General features: G+C 45.5%; 1 protein-coding gene across 4 annotated transcripts in view; it reads left to right on the top strand.

Annotated features, from left to right (window-relative positions):
* Nucleotides 1-18,068, top strand: part of PLD5 (phospholipase D family member 5) — a 394,942-nt gene that overhangs the window by 192,122 nt on the left and 184,752 nt on the right. For all 4 annotated transcript variants that reach the window (XM_059412505.1, XM_059412504.1, XM_059412507.1 and 1 more), the window contains exon 3: nt 10,919-11,087. In XM_059412505.1, coding sequence (XP_059268488.1) covers nt 10,919-11,087 — 169 coding nt within the window. The remainder of the gene's footprint in view (nt 1-10,918; nt 11,088-18,068) is intronic.

The following is an 18,068-nucleotide window of genomic DNA, read 5'->3' as shown; positions in this document are numbered from 1 at the left end:
TTACTATCTATTCCATGAAGTGTATTTTTAATTTCATTTATTGAGCTTTTAATTTCCGATTGATTCTGTTTTCTATCTTTTGTTAAGGGTCTCACTCATATCATCCACTCTTATCAAGCCCTGTAAGTATCTTTATGAAAATTACTTTAAATTGTCTATCAGGCAGATGACTTATTCTGTTTTGTTTAGTTCTTTTGCTGTAGTTTTGTCCTGATCTTTCATGTGGGACATATTCCTCTGTTTCCTCATTTTGTCGAACTCTCTGTGTCTGTTTCTCTTTGTTAGGAAATTCAGCTATTATCTCCTGCTCCTGAAAGTAGTGGCTTTATGAAGAAGAGGTCCTGTCATTCCATTCAGTGCAATGTTCCCTGTTCACCAGAATCTGATGCTTCCTGGGTGTCTCCTATGAGTGTTACATGCACCCTAACATTGAGGCTGAGCTGCTTTTTTCTTCAATCCAGTTGTCTGCAATGGCTCTCTCTGCCTTTTGTGGGCAGGGTTTTTTCCCTGTGGCCTTAGTGGGCCAGTCAGGGGCCCCTTGGGCCTAGGTTGAGTCAGATCAGATATTCGCCAGAGATCCAGTAGCCCTGAACTACAGGGCACTTTCCTTGTGTTGTTCCCTGAGAAGCTTTTGTTGGAGGGCCACAGTGTGACTGATGTGTGTGGCTCTCTTTCCCTGTCCCTTTAGGAGTCACTTTAGAGTGGTGCTAGCCCCAGTGGGGGCTGCTTACACACTACCAGACTTGTGGCACCACCTTAGATAGGCTCTGGCGAAGAGCATATTGGATGGGGAGAATCCACAAGGTGCATGGGTTGGGAGGTGCCCTGTTAGTAGATTTTGCTCTGGTTCCCTGGGGGAGGGGATCTGCAGTGCTGGGCAGGCCTGCCTGGATGGGGTGGAGCTGCCAAATCTTGGGGGTTGGGGCATAGTGTAAGCAAGTTAGGTATGGAGCATGGGGGCTGTGCTGGTTCCTGCAGGTGACTGTGTGTTTATACCATGTCGGGGAGGCAGGTACATGGTGCCTGCCAGGCCCTTTGTTCCTGGAGAGGTCTCCCAAGGATCCTGTCTCTCCAGCACATACTTTGAGATTAATAAACAAATCTCCCTCCCATATAGCCCATGTGTTTTTCAAACCATTGCTTCTCTGTGGGGCTGGGGTTTTTTGGCTGTCTCTTTAAGGGTAGGGACTCAGCTTCCTCTCATCCTCCTGGCTCTCCCCAAATCAAATAAAGTTCCAGGTTTGAAGACCTGGTGGTTGTAAGAACTCAAGGAATTCAGCTCCTCTGATTTTCAGAGCCAAATGTTTATAAGGATTTGTCTTCCCCTGCAGGCTCCCTGACTGAGGGTCTGTCGCTCACCCCCTCTGCACCTGCAGGTCCCTCCCTCCCACAGATGGTCCTGCTGTCCGTTTAGCTCCCCACTGCGTCTCTGTCCTTCTTACCCTCTTCCATGTGGCCTCTTCTCGCCTTTAGTTGTGGAATTTATTCTGGCAGTCTTCGGCTTGCTTTCTGGGTTATTTACACTGATAGGAGTGGTATCTTTTATTCACGGGACAATGTGAGCTTAGGGTCCTCCTGCTCCATCATCTTCCCCAAAAGTCCTCTCACTTTCTTTTTTTATCTTCATCCTTCTTGTGCTTCTTGCTCCCTTTATTCTTTTTTCCTTTCTGGGCCCGAATCTGAACCAAGGAAAATGTGCCTTCCTGTCACTAGATCGTCTGGTCGAGGTGGACTGACAGGATGGAGTGTAAAACAAGGAGGGGGCGCGGGGAAGCTGTCGCTCATACCTGTCGCTCATATCTTCCCCTCTTCTCTGGACAAGATTGGGACTAGGGCCCAAATGGACATTCCCCTCTAGGGTGGTGGCCTCTGTTGTCTGATGTGAGTCTACTTCCCCCCTCACCCCGCCAGAGACCCAGGGTGTGCTATGCAAACCTTTTGGGATAAGCCCAGTACCTAATCTGGTGTGAAATGCACATGAGCTCAGGAGTAAGTGAATTTACATCCCAGCTCTCTAGCATTCCATCTCGCTGATGACACCTGGCTAGAACCTCCCTTGCTCACTGATGGTGATGTGTAAGGTTAAGTGTGAAAGTACTTGTGAACTGTGATATGCAGACAAAAGATAATCACTACAGTTATAATTCTTCCTCTACTGCCCTACTGCCTCTCTCTTTTAGAGGGAGAAAGCTTTAGTTGCTGTTCACTTAATACCTTTATAGGCCTGGAATTAATGAGGCTATCATCAGAACTTTCTAGATTTATGGAAACAGGGATCTGCTGTTGCCTACTCAAACTCACTATTGTGTTCTTTGCCACTATTTCTTCAGAAGTCAATTTAAAGGTTAATGCGAATGAAATACTTAGAGACAAAAAATATGAAAGTATTCAAAAACTGAAAGAGACCTCAAAAAACACAGGAGAGAATTCACAGGAGCCTCTATTGGCAGTACTTGCAACAGTGTGAGCAGCTCAAGGAATGATGACAGAATAGAGAACTATACATTAAAAAAGTGAATCCATGAGTCCACACTAATGAAACATTTAAAAAAAATTTTTTTAAGGGTGATAGGAGAAGGAAAAGCTTTTCCTGGCAGAATAACACCAAATAACAAATACAGCATTGATGATAGAAAATTGTCAACAAGGGAAGCCTGAGTGGCTCAGTTGGTTGGACGACTGCCTTTGGCCCAGGTCATGATCCCGGGGTCCCGAGATCAAGTCCTGCACCGGGCTCCCAGCTCCACGGGGAGTCTGCTTCTCTCTCTGACCTTCTCCTCACTCATGCTCTCTTTCACCGTCTCTCTCTCAAATAAATAAATAAAATCTTTAAAAAAAAAAAAAGAAAATTGTCAACAAGATCGGTTCAGTCAAGAATCAGAAGTGGATGGATGGCAGATCAGTGAGTGAAATGTTGGGTGATAGGATATTTTCAGGTTCCTCTGTAACATTTACTTATTCCTTATAGAGGAAAGAAAGGTACTGTTATTGGAGAAATCTGGCAAACACTCCCTTCCCCAAGGGATGAAACTTAGCATCTCCAGTAGAGAGACAACCCAGTATCATGTCACCTCTTATGATGCACTTGGAAGGACATGTTAGGTGGGTAGTGTTCCTGCCAAAAATATTTAACCTAAAGCTAATCATGAGGCAACAGTCAAGGAAATCAAATCCAGGCCTATTTAGCAAAACAACAGTCTTGGGCTCTTCTAAATTAGCAACCTCAAGGAAAACAAGCAAAACTAAAAAAAAAAAAAAAAAGGCTAAGGAATTCTTCTAGGCTAAAGAGACCTGACAGCTAAATGCAGTGAGTGAACATTATTAAATGGATCTTGGATCCTTTAAAAAAAAAAGGAATAAAAAAGCAAAGAAAGAAAAGAAACTGGGATAAAGGACCTTATTAATTACCAAGTAATATTGGGAATAGCTCTGTATCAATGTTAAATTTCCTGTGTGATTATTATTTTCATTAATTTAGAAACATGGCTTCCTTGTTAGAAATACACACTGCAGATTTAGAGATAAATTATCCTGATGTCTACAGCTTATTCTCAAATGGTTTTCTAAAATGTGTGTATGTGTGTGTGTGTAATATTACATATATATACATAACTTTTTTGCAATGAATATATTCAGTCACTCTGTACCCTTCTAGCAACTTTTCTGTGGATTTGAGATTTTTTTCAGAATAAAAAGTTGGCCTAAAATTATTAAAACAATTAACAATTACTTTACAGATTACTTTAATATTCAACAGTGTTAATCCCCATGCCGGATCAAGAATTATCAGGACACTGTTAGCCTGCCAGACCTCACTGATGTTTTTACTGCTATCTTTCACAAGTAAACTCACTGTGACCCAAATTCTTGGGAAAAAATGAAACCTATGTCTCAGCCTGCATTAGAGCAGACTGATAGAGGTCCGTATCAATTATTTTCATGTCCAGAGGTGGCCATCGATGCCAGACACCCTAGTGTCTTTGGGAAGGTCAACTTCTGCCTTGTCTGTCCTGGGCTTTACTTACAGCCAGGTGACCCCAAATGAGGGAACAAAATCTGCATCCTTTTACTTTGAGTCCCCATCTAATTGTATTGATGAACTAAGGCTCTCTGTTCAGTTTCATCAATTAACGCCATCAGAAAGCTAACAGGTATGCAGTGAAAGTCACTGAATTGACCAGCCATGCCCCTATGTATATAATCAAGTCCTACTAAGAGCTCCATTGCAGTAGGCAATGAAAATAAATTTCACTTTGAAAATGTCACACAGGTCCTAGTTTATAAGCCTCCTTGGAGCCTATATGTAGACTCTTCCTACTTACTGTGTTTTATCAGTTTGAGAACCTCGAGAAATTTTTAATTAATTAAATAAGTTTTCAGACTCTCAGTTACTTGAAAAAAATATCTTTAATTTAGTGCTTCCCATGAAGCCAGCTCTGAGAAAAGCACTTGACAGAGATCATCTCCTGTAATCCTCATAGTAACTTTTTTTTTTCAGAAATGGAAACCGAGTTGAAGAGGTTAATCATTTGTCTAACGTCATACAGCTAATAATGGGCAGAGCTGGATTTGGTCTACCTTATAACGAATCCTTTCCTCTTAAATATTTCTCTGTTATATTTCCAAAATCAAGGGTGAAAATGTATTTATAAACATCTTTTCATTTGCTAGCATACACACACCATGTTTTAAAAACTTGCAAAGGCAGGGACTATATTTTTTAGTAGCTTAGTGGAGGGAAACTGTAGGTAGTTCTTTAAGAAGGTAAAATGTGTTTCTGGATCGAAAGAGAAATTTTGGTGATTGCATTAAGTTTGGAGAGTACATCCATACTATTAATAAGAACAGCTAGAGTTCTATTTTAAAAATCTATTAAAAATGTAAAATGCATTTTTGAAAATGTGTTTATTCTACTCGAGCTCCCTGGACTCACAGTTCAAATCATTTGTAGTTTATCTCCAAAGTACCATAAAAAGAGGCACAAAAAGGTTTTTGCTGGATTGTGACTTTGTATATTCAGCTTTTCCCCTTGTTGTTAGGTGTCAAGAACCGCGTTACAGCCTTTGGGCATAGTTCTGTTAGAGAGGGTGAAAGCAGGCATTCCAGGGATTTGCCCAGAGGTGAATTTTAATGAGGTCTGCCTCCTTCTCGCCTTGCTTGCCAAGGAGGGGGGGATAGGGAGGGCTGTCAGTGCACAGAAATGGGTTCTGTATGTATGCTAATTAGATCAGGGCCCTGGAGAGTAGCCAGCTGTTGGCCATTAAAGGGAATAAAATGATAGGTCACAGAAAGGAGTCATTTTAAAGCCGATTTCTGGAGGCGGCTTCTAGCCGGGCGTGGGAGCCCAGGGCTGTGTCACAGAGGAACCATCACGGTCCCCAGGTCTCGTGGAGGGGAGAAGTGAGGAGGTGAGCAGGGTCCTCGTGCAGCGGGTTTCCCTGGAATTTGTTACCCATGCACCAGTGTGTCTGCAAACCTGGGCTGGTGTCTCTATTTTTATTCTTAGAATGAAATTGTAGTTGACTTTGATAGTAGGAAACAAATAATGATGACACATTTGGGTTTCCTTGGCTTCTAGGCTGTTTTCCTCCCCCCACCTCAGTCTTTCCAGGCCTTTCTTCTGTGTTCCTCCCTTGGCACACTTTCTCTACCAGGCGCCAGTGATCAGATGTTTCTCGTAACTGGCTTTGTCCCAATTCTCTTCTCTTGGAAATCTCTCTTGGTAATCCTACCCACTTCCAAGGCTTGAGCAACGGGGGAAAACTCTTATTAGAAGAAAGAGTAGGGCGCCTGGGTGGCTCAGAGGGTTAAGCCTCTGCCTTCGGCTCAGGTCATGATCTCAGGGTCCTGGGATCGAGTCCCACATCGGGCTCTCTGCTCAGCAGGGAGCCTGCTTCCTCCTCTCTCTCTCTCTGCCTGCCTCTCTACCTGCTTGTGATCTCTGTCTGTCAAATAAATAAATAAAATCTTTAAAAAAAAAAAAAAAAGAAGAAGAAGAAGAAGAAAGAGTAGATGATGCACGTTGGCCGAGGAAAATGGGAGGGTGAAGAAGAACAGAGGCTTTTATTGGGGGAATCTCAGAATTGCAGAGATTCTGGAGGAATCCAGAAAAGTATCGTGACCATGTGGGGAAAGCAAGAGGTTTTTATGAGAAAGAGGGAGGGATTCAATTCCATGAGTTAGATAAAAAAGAGGGAAAAAATGCCATTAATTTGGTGCTGACCTGTTGAGCTGTTTTGAGTTCTTAGCTTATTAATGATTTTATTGGTACTTTCAAATGAATGTCCCTGACACATATTAATTAATTTCACTGTCCTTGTGTGATCCAAATGTCAGTTGCTCCATTGAAATTTTATGAGCAAAACCGTTCGTAAAACGGTCGCTGGTTATGGCTCATTTCAAGGGTTTGTTAGTTGGAGACATAAATGGAACTTTGCAACAGAGTCGTCTTCTTTTTTTTTTTTTAATAGATTTTATTTATTTATTTGAGAGAGAGAGTGTGTGTGCACATGAGCAGTGGGGAGGAGCAGAGGGAGAGGGAGAAGCAGACTCCGCTGAGCAGGGAGCCTGATGTAGAACTCGATCCCAGAACCCTGAGATCATGACCTGAACTGAAGGCAGCTGCTTAATTGATTGAGCCACCCAGGCATCCCTAAGCTGAGTCTCTGATGTGCAGAAATGTTATACAATCCCACATGCGCTGTCAGGCCTGGAAATGCTCTCTAAAACCCTTCCGTGCCACAGAACTTTGCATTCAGGGGCAGCCTGATGAGGGTATAGCGCTCTGATGAACCCTGCCTTGAATAATGTTTTTATTTTTTAATTAATGAAATTTTAAAAGGTTTTCTTTCTAAGTAATCTCCATACCCAACATAGGACTTGAACCTACAACCCTGAGATCAAGAGTCACCCGCTCTACCAACTCAGCCAGCCTGGTGCCCTGAACAGTGTTTTTAAATGCATGAATTAAACACATAGGATGGCAACCAATAACGCTGAAATAAAGTTATCGAAATATTTTTAAAAAATCTGTGGGGGAGGAAGGTATATCGTGCACTACCTCTTCATGAAACAACAAGATCTGACAACCCCCAGAATTTCAAAGCAATGCTGAGTACTCGGAGATGTTCATGGCAGCCATACCGTGGTCGGCTGATTGTCCCTGGGGACGGACTCCTAAGTGCTTCTAGTATTCCTGTGGGGTTTTGCCTATCTTCGTAACTGGGGGGAATGTTGTATTTCAGTTAGAGAGCAAGGAGACTAAAGATCAGGTTCACAGAGTCCTGTGACTCTTATCCATGGATCCAAGGGTAAGAACACCTGGTCTGAAGATTTCTAGAGGAGACTGGAGATCCTTGTTTGTCTGCCTGCCAGGTGCCGCAGGGTGTGCCTCGAGGAAAGGGATGGCGAAGAGCCAGTGACAGGTGGGCACTTCCTCCACATCCTCATCCCATCTGCTCCGTTTGTCTGGGCTTCTTGGGTCTTCTCTTGTCTTCCTGAGCTTGCTTCCCTGTTGCCCTGAAGTGAAATCAAAACTAGTCGCTTCTCTTTATCAGCAGCTGTTCTGTTTTGGTTTTATTTGTTGGAGGGATTCTCTCTGGTTTGATTTCTAAATATAGTCTCTAGGGTCACCTGGGTGGCTCAGTTGGTTGAGCATCTGGATCTTGGCTGTTGCTGAGGTCATGATCTCAGAGTTCTGGGACTGAAACCCGCTGTGGGCTCCGCGCTTAGCGTGGAGTCCGTTTAAGGATTCTCTCCCTCTTCCTCTGCCCTTCCCCGTGCTCTTTCTCTCTAAAATAAATGGATGAACCTTTTTAAAAAACATATCATCTGGTTATAGAGGAGGCTGAAACTGATCATTGTCTGGGGGTTCTTTCCCTCATGCTTCAGTGAAAACAGATAATTGGGCTTTAAATGTGGATAGAGGTTAGAAATACCAAACATCAACCTCTGTCAAAGGTTGTGAAGTAGATTTTTAAAAAAATTCCCTCCCTCCACCTTTTTGAACCTCGTCTTCTCTTGGCTTCTCAAACACTGAATCCTCCTGGATGTCTCTTGCTTTCCTGCCTCTGTATTGGTCCCTTCTGAATCCTTGTCCGTTTCGCTCTCTACCAACAGAAATGCTCCCCATGTTAGGCTTTGGGCTTTCTCTCTTCATTTGTTCCCCCTGATGATCTCTCCCAATCCTTGGTCTATTTGATCTACCTCCTTCCCTTGTTCCTTGTCCTTTTCAATGGACCCGCTCCCCCCACCCCCCACATCTTTCCAGTTGTTCCGATTTCAGGAACACTCAGCAGAGATTCTTTGGTTACTTCCTGTGCCCTGAGCAATAGGTTAGGCACTAGGGCTACAATACTGAGCCAGTGCCTTCCTGTACCCCACCGTCTATCAGGGAAAGTCAGCCTTGAACAAGTAATTTCAAGAGGGAATAGGTTGGAGGGGGAATAGCCAGTCATGCAAGGCTTGGTCATAAGGGAGAGCAAGCCTAGTTGCTGGGGGGGGGGGGGTCTCTCAGAAGAAGTAATATTGAAATCAGGACCTTGTTGGTTAGTTGAGACACAGCAGCGTGGGATTGGTGACTGGGAAGATCTGCATGACGTGTCTGGTGTGGCTTTGGTGTAAAGTGGAAAGAGGGCATTTGAGTTCAGTGAGGCTATGAGGAGGCAGGACCGGACTGGTTGTAAACGCTTGCCACCCATCTTAGGGGGCTGGGGTGGGCATCACCCTAAGGGCACTGGGGAAGCCCGCAGGAGGTGTTCATCCAGCAGCAGAGAGCTAAGGTTTACATTGTTAAATGATTACCCCGAGTACCGTATGGACCACCGTTGGGAGGGGCGAGAATCCAGTAAGGAGACAGTGGAAGATGGTTATGGTCGCCCCCTTAAGAGACCATGTGTCGACCTTACAGGAAAATTTCAGTCACCCTTGGCTCCTACCTGTTCGTCCCTCACCTTCTCATCAAATACATCAAACACTAAATCTTTTCAGATTCGGTTCCTAAAACTGCATTGACTGCACGCCTCTTCTTATTCCCACTGACTGACTTCAGATTTCTCATTTACCTTCCTGAGGTGGCTCAGCCATGTCTACGCTCTACCGGCTTTTCACTTCCGGGTCTCCCTTTTCTCCTTCCGGCGGCAGGCAGTGGGCCTGCGGGGGAGACCCTGGTGTACTCGGCTGCTCCCAAATGCACCAAAGAGAAGCTCAAGCCACAGTGTGGGCCTTCCTGGTGTCGTCTGTCCTTTCTGCCAAGACAAGCTCCTGTCCCTCCCGCCTCACCCCTCCTAGGCTCACTTCACAAATATCCAAGGATCCAGTTCGGCAGGCTCCTTCCTCTACCTAGACCTCCTGTCCCCTCCGGCTCATCCACAGACACATTTCAAGTCCCTCCTCCTCCAATTTCCCATGCCCCCAAGCCTCAACCAGAATTAATCTCTCCTTCCTGCCCGTGCACAGTCGTACTTTGGATGATGCATTATCTATCTAATTAAACTTCCTACTCCTGTTTCACTGCCGCATAGAGCCTGCCTCCCATTTGAATTATTATGTATGAGATAGGCTCGCTCTCCAGATTGTAAATTCCAGAGGACTAGGGATATTTGTCACAGTCATTTCCGTGCTGCCTGGCCTCTGCTTATCAGACCCCAACAAACGTTAAATTTGATTGTGGATGGCAGCGGGATGATTGGGAACCCCAAATCGTGGAAGTCTCCGAGTCACACACTCAACCCCATTCTAGCTGTGATAGTCATCAAATGCACAAGAACTAAAAAAAAATTTTTTTTTTACTAAGACTACTGCTTTTGTTTCTAAAATTGCTAAATGGGACAAGTCTCATTAGGAGAAACAGCTAAGGGTTTTAGTGAGGAGTACCAGGTTCCCTGTTGGAAGATGAAATTCATTCTTTAGGTATTTCTTGAGCCCTGATTATGTTCCCAGCACTGGGGAGGCATAGCCACGAATGAAACGGATCTCTATACTGGGAGCATTTACAGGTGTGCAGTTTTCCATCAAGAGTTGCAGCATAATTTCCATTTCTGAAATGGGGGGGAAATAGTTCAGTCCTTTATTTAAACATTATGTGTCCCGTGGCTGACTCAGGAGTGAAAATCATACCGTCTTCTCCTGCGTACTGACCAGAAACAGGACAGTGGATGTATTGTTAATATGCATGGGACTATCAAAGGACAAAACACATTTATTGGGATGCTTTTGTTGTATCTTATTTAAGTTTTGATTATTGTGATTATTTTATCCATTCCTTATCACCCACTTTGGTAAAATTCTCTCACAGGCAGGTTTTGAATGTTTCCTCGTATCATTTTATGCTTTTGGGCTGGGAAGCATCAGTAGATACTAAGCAGTAATAATAGTATGTATTATTTTTATTTTCCAGTAGTAAAAAAACTCATAATATTTCAGTTTCAAAATTAGGTCTATATACGCCCAACATTGTCCTAGAAATGAGGTATGCGAAATGTAACTTATAGCCGAAAGTAGCTCGCAGAAGTGCTCTTGTATGTAAGAACTGCATGGCTATAGGAAAAAAAGGAATATATTACTAGAGGAAGTTGCTTGTGTAGGAAGCTCTGAATTTTTTTCAAAGCTAGTCAGAAACTGGACTTTAGGACATATGCAGTGATTTTCTGAAATACGAGCAAAACCTGGAGAAAACCAGAGCATCTAAATTCTCACAGCTGGGAAGTTTAGCAGAAGGGACATATAAGAAGCCTCTGGCCAAAAATGTAAATAATGAGGAATGTGTCTATTCGAAAAAAGTAGAGTATGTTCCAGATGTCTCTGTATGCATGTATAAAGATCTGTGGCTTCAAATTTGACTAGATTTTGTTTGTTTGTTGATCTGTGGCTTCAAATTTGACTAGATTTTGTTTGTTTGTTTTTCAAAATCTTTTCTAAGAATTGCCCTGGTGGAAAATATTCCTGAAGGCCTTAACTATTCAGAAAATGCACCATTTCACTTATCACTTTTCCAAGGCTGGATGAACTTACTCAACATGGCCCAAAAGTCTGTTGACATAGTGTCTTCCCATTGGGATCTCAACCACAGTCATCCATCAGCATGTCAGGTAAGCTGCATCCTCTGTGTGTGATGATTCTACTTTTGTGCATCTCCCGCGCCTTCATGTTTCTTGCCTTCGCTTCTCCAGTTCAAGGTCTCTTTTTCAGTCCACCCCCCCCCCCCGCTCCCGCCACGGTACCCGTACATCATCGCGTTCACGTGTATGTGCCTTCGTTGATCATGTGTCCGCTCAGCTCCTGCTAGAACGCCAGGTTTTCAAGGGCAAACTCGTGTTTTGTCTGTGCATACTCTAGGCTGTCTGTTGATTTGGACCATTTTGGGGGATGCTGTCCACACCGCAGTATCCATTGACTGCACGCCCCCGAATTCTGCTTTGCTCCCCCCGCATGCTCGTGGCGTGAACCCCATGCCTGCTTGCCGAGGCATTTATGTGGTTAATTGGTGTCCTATTTTGCCTGGAGGACCCAGAGCCAACTTTTTTTTTTTTTTTTTTTAAATAGTGGACTCGAACTTCCCATTATACTTGTATATTCTTGGCTCTGTCCCGTTTGAGTGACGAGGAGAGAGAAATGTGTTAATTCCAAGAACAGCCTTGAGAAGTCTGCTGAAATGATCTAAATGATTTCTGAACGAAGTGTCCTGGAGCTAGGAAAGGGATCCTGGTTCTCTTGAGCAGTTTTTTGTTTGGTTTCTTGTAATTTGTGCTGGTATGATCACAAGAACGCTAAGCTACCCAGGCTCTTCTACCCAGGTATCCCAGCGCTGGTCTGCACGTATGTGTCCTATCTGGGTCATGGAGAAAATCAGTTCTGTCACCGTATATAAAATGTGTTGGCATTAAGCCTATAATCACTACCTCATTGGTGCTTTCAAACCTTTCATTCAGTTGTACTATTTTAAAATCAAAGGAAATCAGAAAATAGGTTTAAAAAAAAAACAAAAAACACCAAAACTCACAAAGGCCATACTGAAGAAGAAAATAAATTAATCGTGCTCTGCACTTTTCTCCCTCCCCTGTTTATGCAGGTAGGTCAGGTGTTTGCTGCTGCATAGATCATTTCAAAATGTAGTGGGATCATGATTCTGGATGGTGTTGAACAGAAAGAACTCATCTTGGGTCCATATTGTGCTGTTTGGGGCAGGCTGGAGGGTCTGGGGACCACCTGTACCTCTCTCTGCATATGTCTCTTATCATTCCATAAGCAAGCCTGAACTTGGAGTGGTTTAAGGGGGTGGTTGTATTGTAAAAGGCCCAAAGCAGAAAGTATGAGGCCTTTTAAGATGTGGGCTCTGGGATCACAGCTGCTTCTGTCCCATTCTATTGCTCAAAACAGGTCATGATTCAAGGTGGGAGGAGTAGCATCTATACAGGAGTAAGGAGAGTTGTTGGCAGGCCTCTTTGGAAATTATATACCATAGTCCACTCTGGCCATCACAATCCAGATCTCTTCCACTTACTAAATGCAGTCCTCACCGCCCTCCCCCATTACAGCAAAGGCTCAAAGTTCAGGGTCTCCTCCTCTGCACCAAGTCTGAATCGGGTTGAGCCCCCTCGTAGGGGCTTTTCTTGATTTAGAAACTTGTGAACTAGAAGACAAGTCATATGCCTCCCAACACACACACTCCTGACCTCTAACGGGGAGGCAGGATAAGATAACCATAGTACACACTTTGGTTTAAGTGGTGGGGGTGGGGATGGAGAGCACAGACCAGTCCTGAGCCCATAGCAGTTTTGAAATCCAGCCCAGCCCAGCACGCCAGGCTTCCAAGCTCAGAAAACTGGGAATGCTGCTGGCCTAGGATCTAGTTCTGCTCCCTGGGTGTGCTTTCCTAATCTGTGAAGCTCTTTGCTTCCCTCTGTGTTGTTCTTTCTTTTCCATAAGAATAGCCTGTGTTTGCTTCTGACTGTCTTAGTTGGCTTCCTGCTGGTAGAAACTGAGGCCCCAGAGGACCTCTGTTCATTTTAAAGCAGCTCTGCCCTCTTTTTTTAAAAAAAAAAAAAAAAAAAAAAAAATGGCACAATCCCTTCAGCCTTTGTAGACTTAATTTTTATCCAGTCATAAACCACTCTGGTAGCAAAAACTCTGACCCCAAACTCTTGGCAGTGGGTCTTCTCTGCTTTGGACTGTGATTCAGGATGCTTTAGGACCTGCCCCTTATAAAGTTTCTGGGAGCTCTTCATCTGGCCAAGGGGGCCTGTGAACCGCCCACCACTTTCAGTCTTTCTGAAACCTTGACAAAGAATCTTCCTGCCACAACTGTCATTTCGTCTTTACCCTGAGGCTCTTTCTTCCTTGGTGAGTATTTTGTTGAATCAAGAGAGTCTTCTAGATTTTCTACATTTTCTCATACTTCTGCATGAATACAGAACAGTGCTTCTTACCATAGACCACTAACAATTTGATAACCTGCCTGAATGATCCTCTTAGCCAGGTCCCCAAACCCATTAGACACCTTCTCTGTTTTCTGCTTTAGGGCAGGTGGCAATGTTGCCAAGTCGCCCACTGTCACTCCCTCGAGGCTCCAGATCCATTTCTTTCCTGTTCCTCCAGTCTTGAGTGGGAATGAGATTCCAGCATCCACAATCACCCAATCCCAAAGACTGTGTCATGTGGCTTATGTTTTTGCTACACTAGATACATTTCCTTAATCCACTGTGGCAAGACGGGCAACTCCAAGACTTACCGAGTATTATTCCTGTGATTCCGTGAACAGGACACACAGTTTGTGCCCCAGTAGCTATTGGCTGGGACCACTCATGTGGTTGTGTTTGGCTGGGATAGTGGCTGAGTCTGGGCTGACTCTCTGGGGACTGGACAGCTCTCGTTCACCCCAAGTGGACACTCATCACTCAGTAAGCTAACCCTGGCTTTCTAGCGGGCTGCTGGATCCCCAGAGGATAAGAGTGAAAACAGCAGGACCTCTGAATTCCTGGGCTCCTAGAATATGACTTTGGCCGCATTCTTTTAGCCAGAGCCAGTTCACAAGGTCAGCAGCCCACGTCCAGGGGAGGGGCAAGAGAGTCTAGGAGAAGCACGTCAGTTTAGGAAAGGGAGATTGTTGGCAGCAAACTCAAAACAGTTTACTTTCACAGGTTTGATGGTGTAAGTGGGAGATAGTTCAAGTTGTCTTTCCTTTGTGAGGGACAAGACCAGCTCATTCCACTGAATTTAGCAAGAACTGCAAGCTTTAGTTTGACTCACTGAGCCGTGCTCTATGCTGGGACCCAGACCTGCACAGGTGTCCATGCTGTGTGAACCCCAGGCTGTCAACCTCGTGGGCATCCCTGAAGAGCTGGGGGGTGCCAGACACACAGGGGGGAGATTGGCATTTACTCTTGGACTTGGTGACCCAGTAGAACTCTTTTCTGAAATGCAGTGCCCCCGGAATGATGGATTTTTCTCCCCAGCTACAAAGTGATTTTGCTAACAGGCTTTATTTTTCCCAGTGACTACTATTTCTCTCTGACTCTGCCCTCAATCTCGGTTCGCTTCCAGGATTTCTGTAATCAGTCTAGACTGGGAGTTGATGAAGCTTGGGGGTCCCAGGGAACCTACAGTATTGTCCAGGGAAGCCATTAAATCCATTTGCAGGATTCAGGTTGATTCTGGGGCTGAGTCAGTAAGCGAAGTATCTGGTAGTCCAGGCAGGTGGCTCTGGGGACTGCGGCCTGGTGGTTCAAACCAGTGGAACAGAGGCGCTCACATGGCTTTACAGATAAGTAGAGTCCCTGGATGAGGGGTATAGATGGACATCATTCTCAAAAGCTGCCTGAGGACTTCTGGCCTCTCCTTGCTTTTACCCTAATCCTTCAGGGTGAGCCAAACTCTTGCCACTGAAAGTTTGGCCCTGGGACTAGAAGCATCTTTATTCCCTGGAAGCTTATGAGAAATGCAGATTCTCAGGATTCACCTCAGCCCTACCTGATTCAGGATCTTCATTTCAACGAGATCCCAGGCTGATTCCTATGCTCAGAAACGTTTGAAAAGTTCTGAACTACCCCCTTTGGCCATAAGGCCAGCCAGCCCTCCTCGGCACTCATGCTATGGGGTAGAAGATGGGCCACAGAAAGGCTGGGTCCTAGTTCATGGTCAGAATTCTGTTCTGCTCAGGGAGCATGAATGAGGGTCTGGGTCTGCTTTGAATAACAGTGCCAGGTGTGACGCTGGGCACGTATTAGGTGCTCAGGAGATATTTGCCCAGTACTCGAATGGATTGTGTCAAACAAAACAGAGCCAGACACTGGTTAACGTTCTAAGGACAGATTTGAAACAGGATGTATTTTTGCAAAAGGGAAGAGGGCCCGAGTGAACTGAACTTCAGAACTCAGATTTGTACAGAGATGATGGAGCATTTTTTTAGGGAGAATGAGGGAATGGGGTGGGGGACAGCAGGGGCTTAAACTGGACCAGGGAAATAGACGTTTATAAAAAGTGGGGAGGAGGGTTGGTCCATAGGAAGCCCATCTGGGGTGTGCTAACTGGCGCTTATCAAACTTAGGTTCGTCGCCTCCGCCGAGACTGGGAGACAGTGGCCCTCTGGTCAGGTGGGCGGGAACGAACAGCAACTTCTTTTGGGCCTTTTTGAGCTTTCTGAAGTGGGCACCTTAAGGGGGCGGGGTCATCCTGGGGCGCGGCCTTGAGCTGTTAAAAACTGTTAGCATTTTGTTCAGGCCTTTTAAATGAGGGAGGGGAGGGACCTCTGGGCGGGGTAGATAATTTGTGCTGAGAGCCCACAGTTTTTACAAAGCAAGGCTGAGCCCAGGGGAAGAGGAGGGAGGGCTCAGAGGGAGCCTGGCTGGAGATGGGTCAAGAAGAGAATATCTGTAGGTCGTGTGGCTTCAGGTGGGCATTACTCTTGTGGAAAGAAGGCTGCACCTGGAAGCTTCGTTCGGGTCACTCCAACAACCTGTGTCCTGGCAATAATGGAATTTTTCAATTTACTGTCAATAACCTGGCTGTGATTGAGCTCACACCCACCCCTGCAGGAAGGAGCCCGGTTAGAACTGAGGTCTTCTGGTGGGGCCCTAGGGCTCCCTCCAAGGAGACGCCTCTTGGCTGCCCCTCGGACTTCTGGGACCTCTCACAGCACCAGGCGTCTTGCAGATTCAAAGCAGTCGGTGTCTGCAGGTGCGGGGTCTAACCGCCTGAGTCTGCACGAGGAGGGCTCCGCATGCGCAGATGAGGAGGGCCCCCGCATGCGCAGACGAGGTGGGCCCCCGCATGCGCAGACGGGAAGGAGTGAGGGGCTTCACCTGCTCCCACTTTAAGTGGATTTAAACCCGCTGTGAGAGCGATCTGGGGAGCAGTTCTTCCAACTTTGCGGCTTGTCCGTGCTCAGTGCCCTGGTGGAGGTTCTCCTCGTCCTCCAGTCTGGTCCTTTGTTGGTCGAGGGATGATGCTGTCTCTGCCCTTCGAGCACCAGGTCTGAGGTGGGGCTTTGAGGTGGGGGATGGGCAAAGGAGGGGGAGGGGATTAAAGATGGAGACTCGCAGTTATGAAGTCAGGAAGTCGCGGGGGTATCAGGTACAGCAGCGGGACTGTAGTCCGTAACATCGGAGCCCTGGCGGCGTGTGCTGAAGGATGGCTCTGGACGTGCGGGATGTACTGTCGGACGTGTGCATTGTTGAAGCCCCACGTTGCACCGCTGAAGCGAATATCGTGCACCAGCCCTGCTTCCGTTGTTTAAAAAAGCGAGGGGAAAAGAACAGAAACCGAGAGGATACAAGTTAGAATGTCTGCCCTGCCTGCCTCCGTCCCACAGAAGTGTTAGCATTTTATGTGGGCGCCAGGCTTCTGGAACTTACAAGCCCCACGGGGAAATCAGAGTCTACACACGGGTTTGCGCTCGGGCGAGTCAGCCCGGCGTCACCTTTGAGACAAAAAGTGTAACTGAAAGGGCGGTTCTTAGGTTAATAACGTATTTGCAAGAATTCTATTCGTGCCTTCATAGTATTTTACATGATCACATTTGACCCTCTCACGGGCCAAATGATGGAAGCAAGCCATCAGGTGTTGCTGAGGTCGCTCTGTGCGGGCCCTGTTGAGAGTGTATGGGATACAGCAGGGGACTAGATCGAGATCCCTTCCCCCATGGGGCTGAGATCCGAGCAGAGCTGAATCCGTTCCACTAGGATGAACGGGAAAATCTTTTTTTTCTTCTTCTTCTTTTTTTTTTTTTTTGTATTTTAGAATTTTTATTTTTTTATCTTTTTTTTTTTTATAAACATAGAGTGTATTATTAGCTCCAATGTCCATAACCCCACCACCCTCTCCCTACCCTTCCCCCCCAGCAACCCTTAGTTTGTTTTGTGAGATTAAGAGTCACTTATGGTTTGTCTCCCTCCCAATCCCATCTTGTTTCATTGATTCTTCTCCTACCCCCAAACCCCCGACGTTGCATCTCCCCTTCCTCATATCAGGGAGATCATATGATAGTTGTCTTTCTCCGATTGACTTATTTCACTAAGCGTAATACCCTCTAGTTTCATCCATGTCATCGAAAATGGCAAGATTTCATTTCTTTTGATGGCTGCATAGTATTCCATTGTGTATACACACACACACACACACACACACACACACACCACATCTTCTTTATCCATTCATCTGTTGATGGACATCTAGGTTCTTTCCATAGTTTGGCTATTGTGGACTTTGCTGCTATAAATGTTTGGGTGCATGTGCCTCTTCAGATCACTGAGTTTGTACCTTTAGGGTAAATAACCAGTAGTGTGATTGCTGGGTCGTAGGGTAACTCTATTTTCAACTTTTTGAGGAACCTCCGTGCTGTTTTCCAGAGTGGCTGCACCAGCTTGCGTTCATTCCCACCAGCAGTGTAGGAGGGTTCCCCTTTCTCCACATCCTCGCCAGCATCTGCCATTTCCTGACTGGTTAATTTTAGCCATTCTGACTGGTGTGAGATGGTATCTCACTGTGGTTTTGATTTGTATTTCCCTGATGCCGAGTGATGTGGAGCACTTTTTCATGTGTCTGTGGGCCATCTGGATGTCTTCTTTGCAGAAATG

The sequence above is a fragment of the Mustela nigripes genome, chromosome 10 (assembly GCF_022355385.1).
Source record: "Mustela nigripes isolate SB6536 chromosome 10, MUSNIG.SB6536, whole genome shotgun sequence".
Classification (NCBI taxonomy): Eukaryota; Metazoa; Chordata; class Mammalia; order Carnivora; family Mustelidae; genus Mustela; species Mustela nigripes.
The sequence above is the reverse complement of the archived record's forward strand: the minus strand, read 5'-3'. Positions and strand labels throughout refer to the sequence as shown.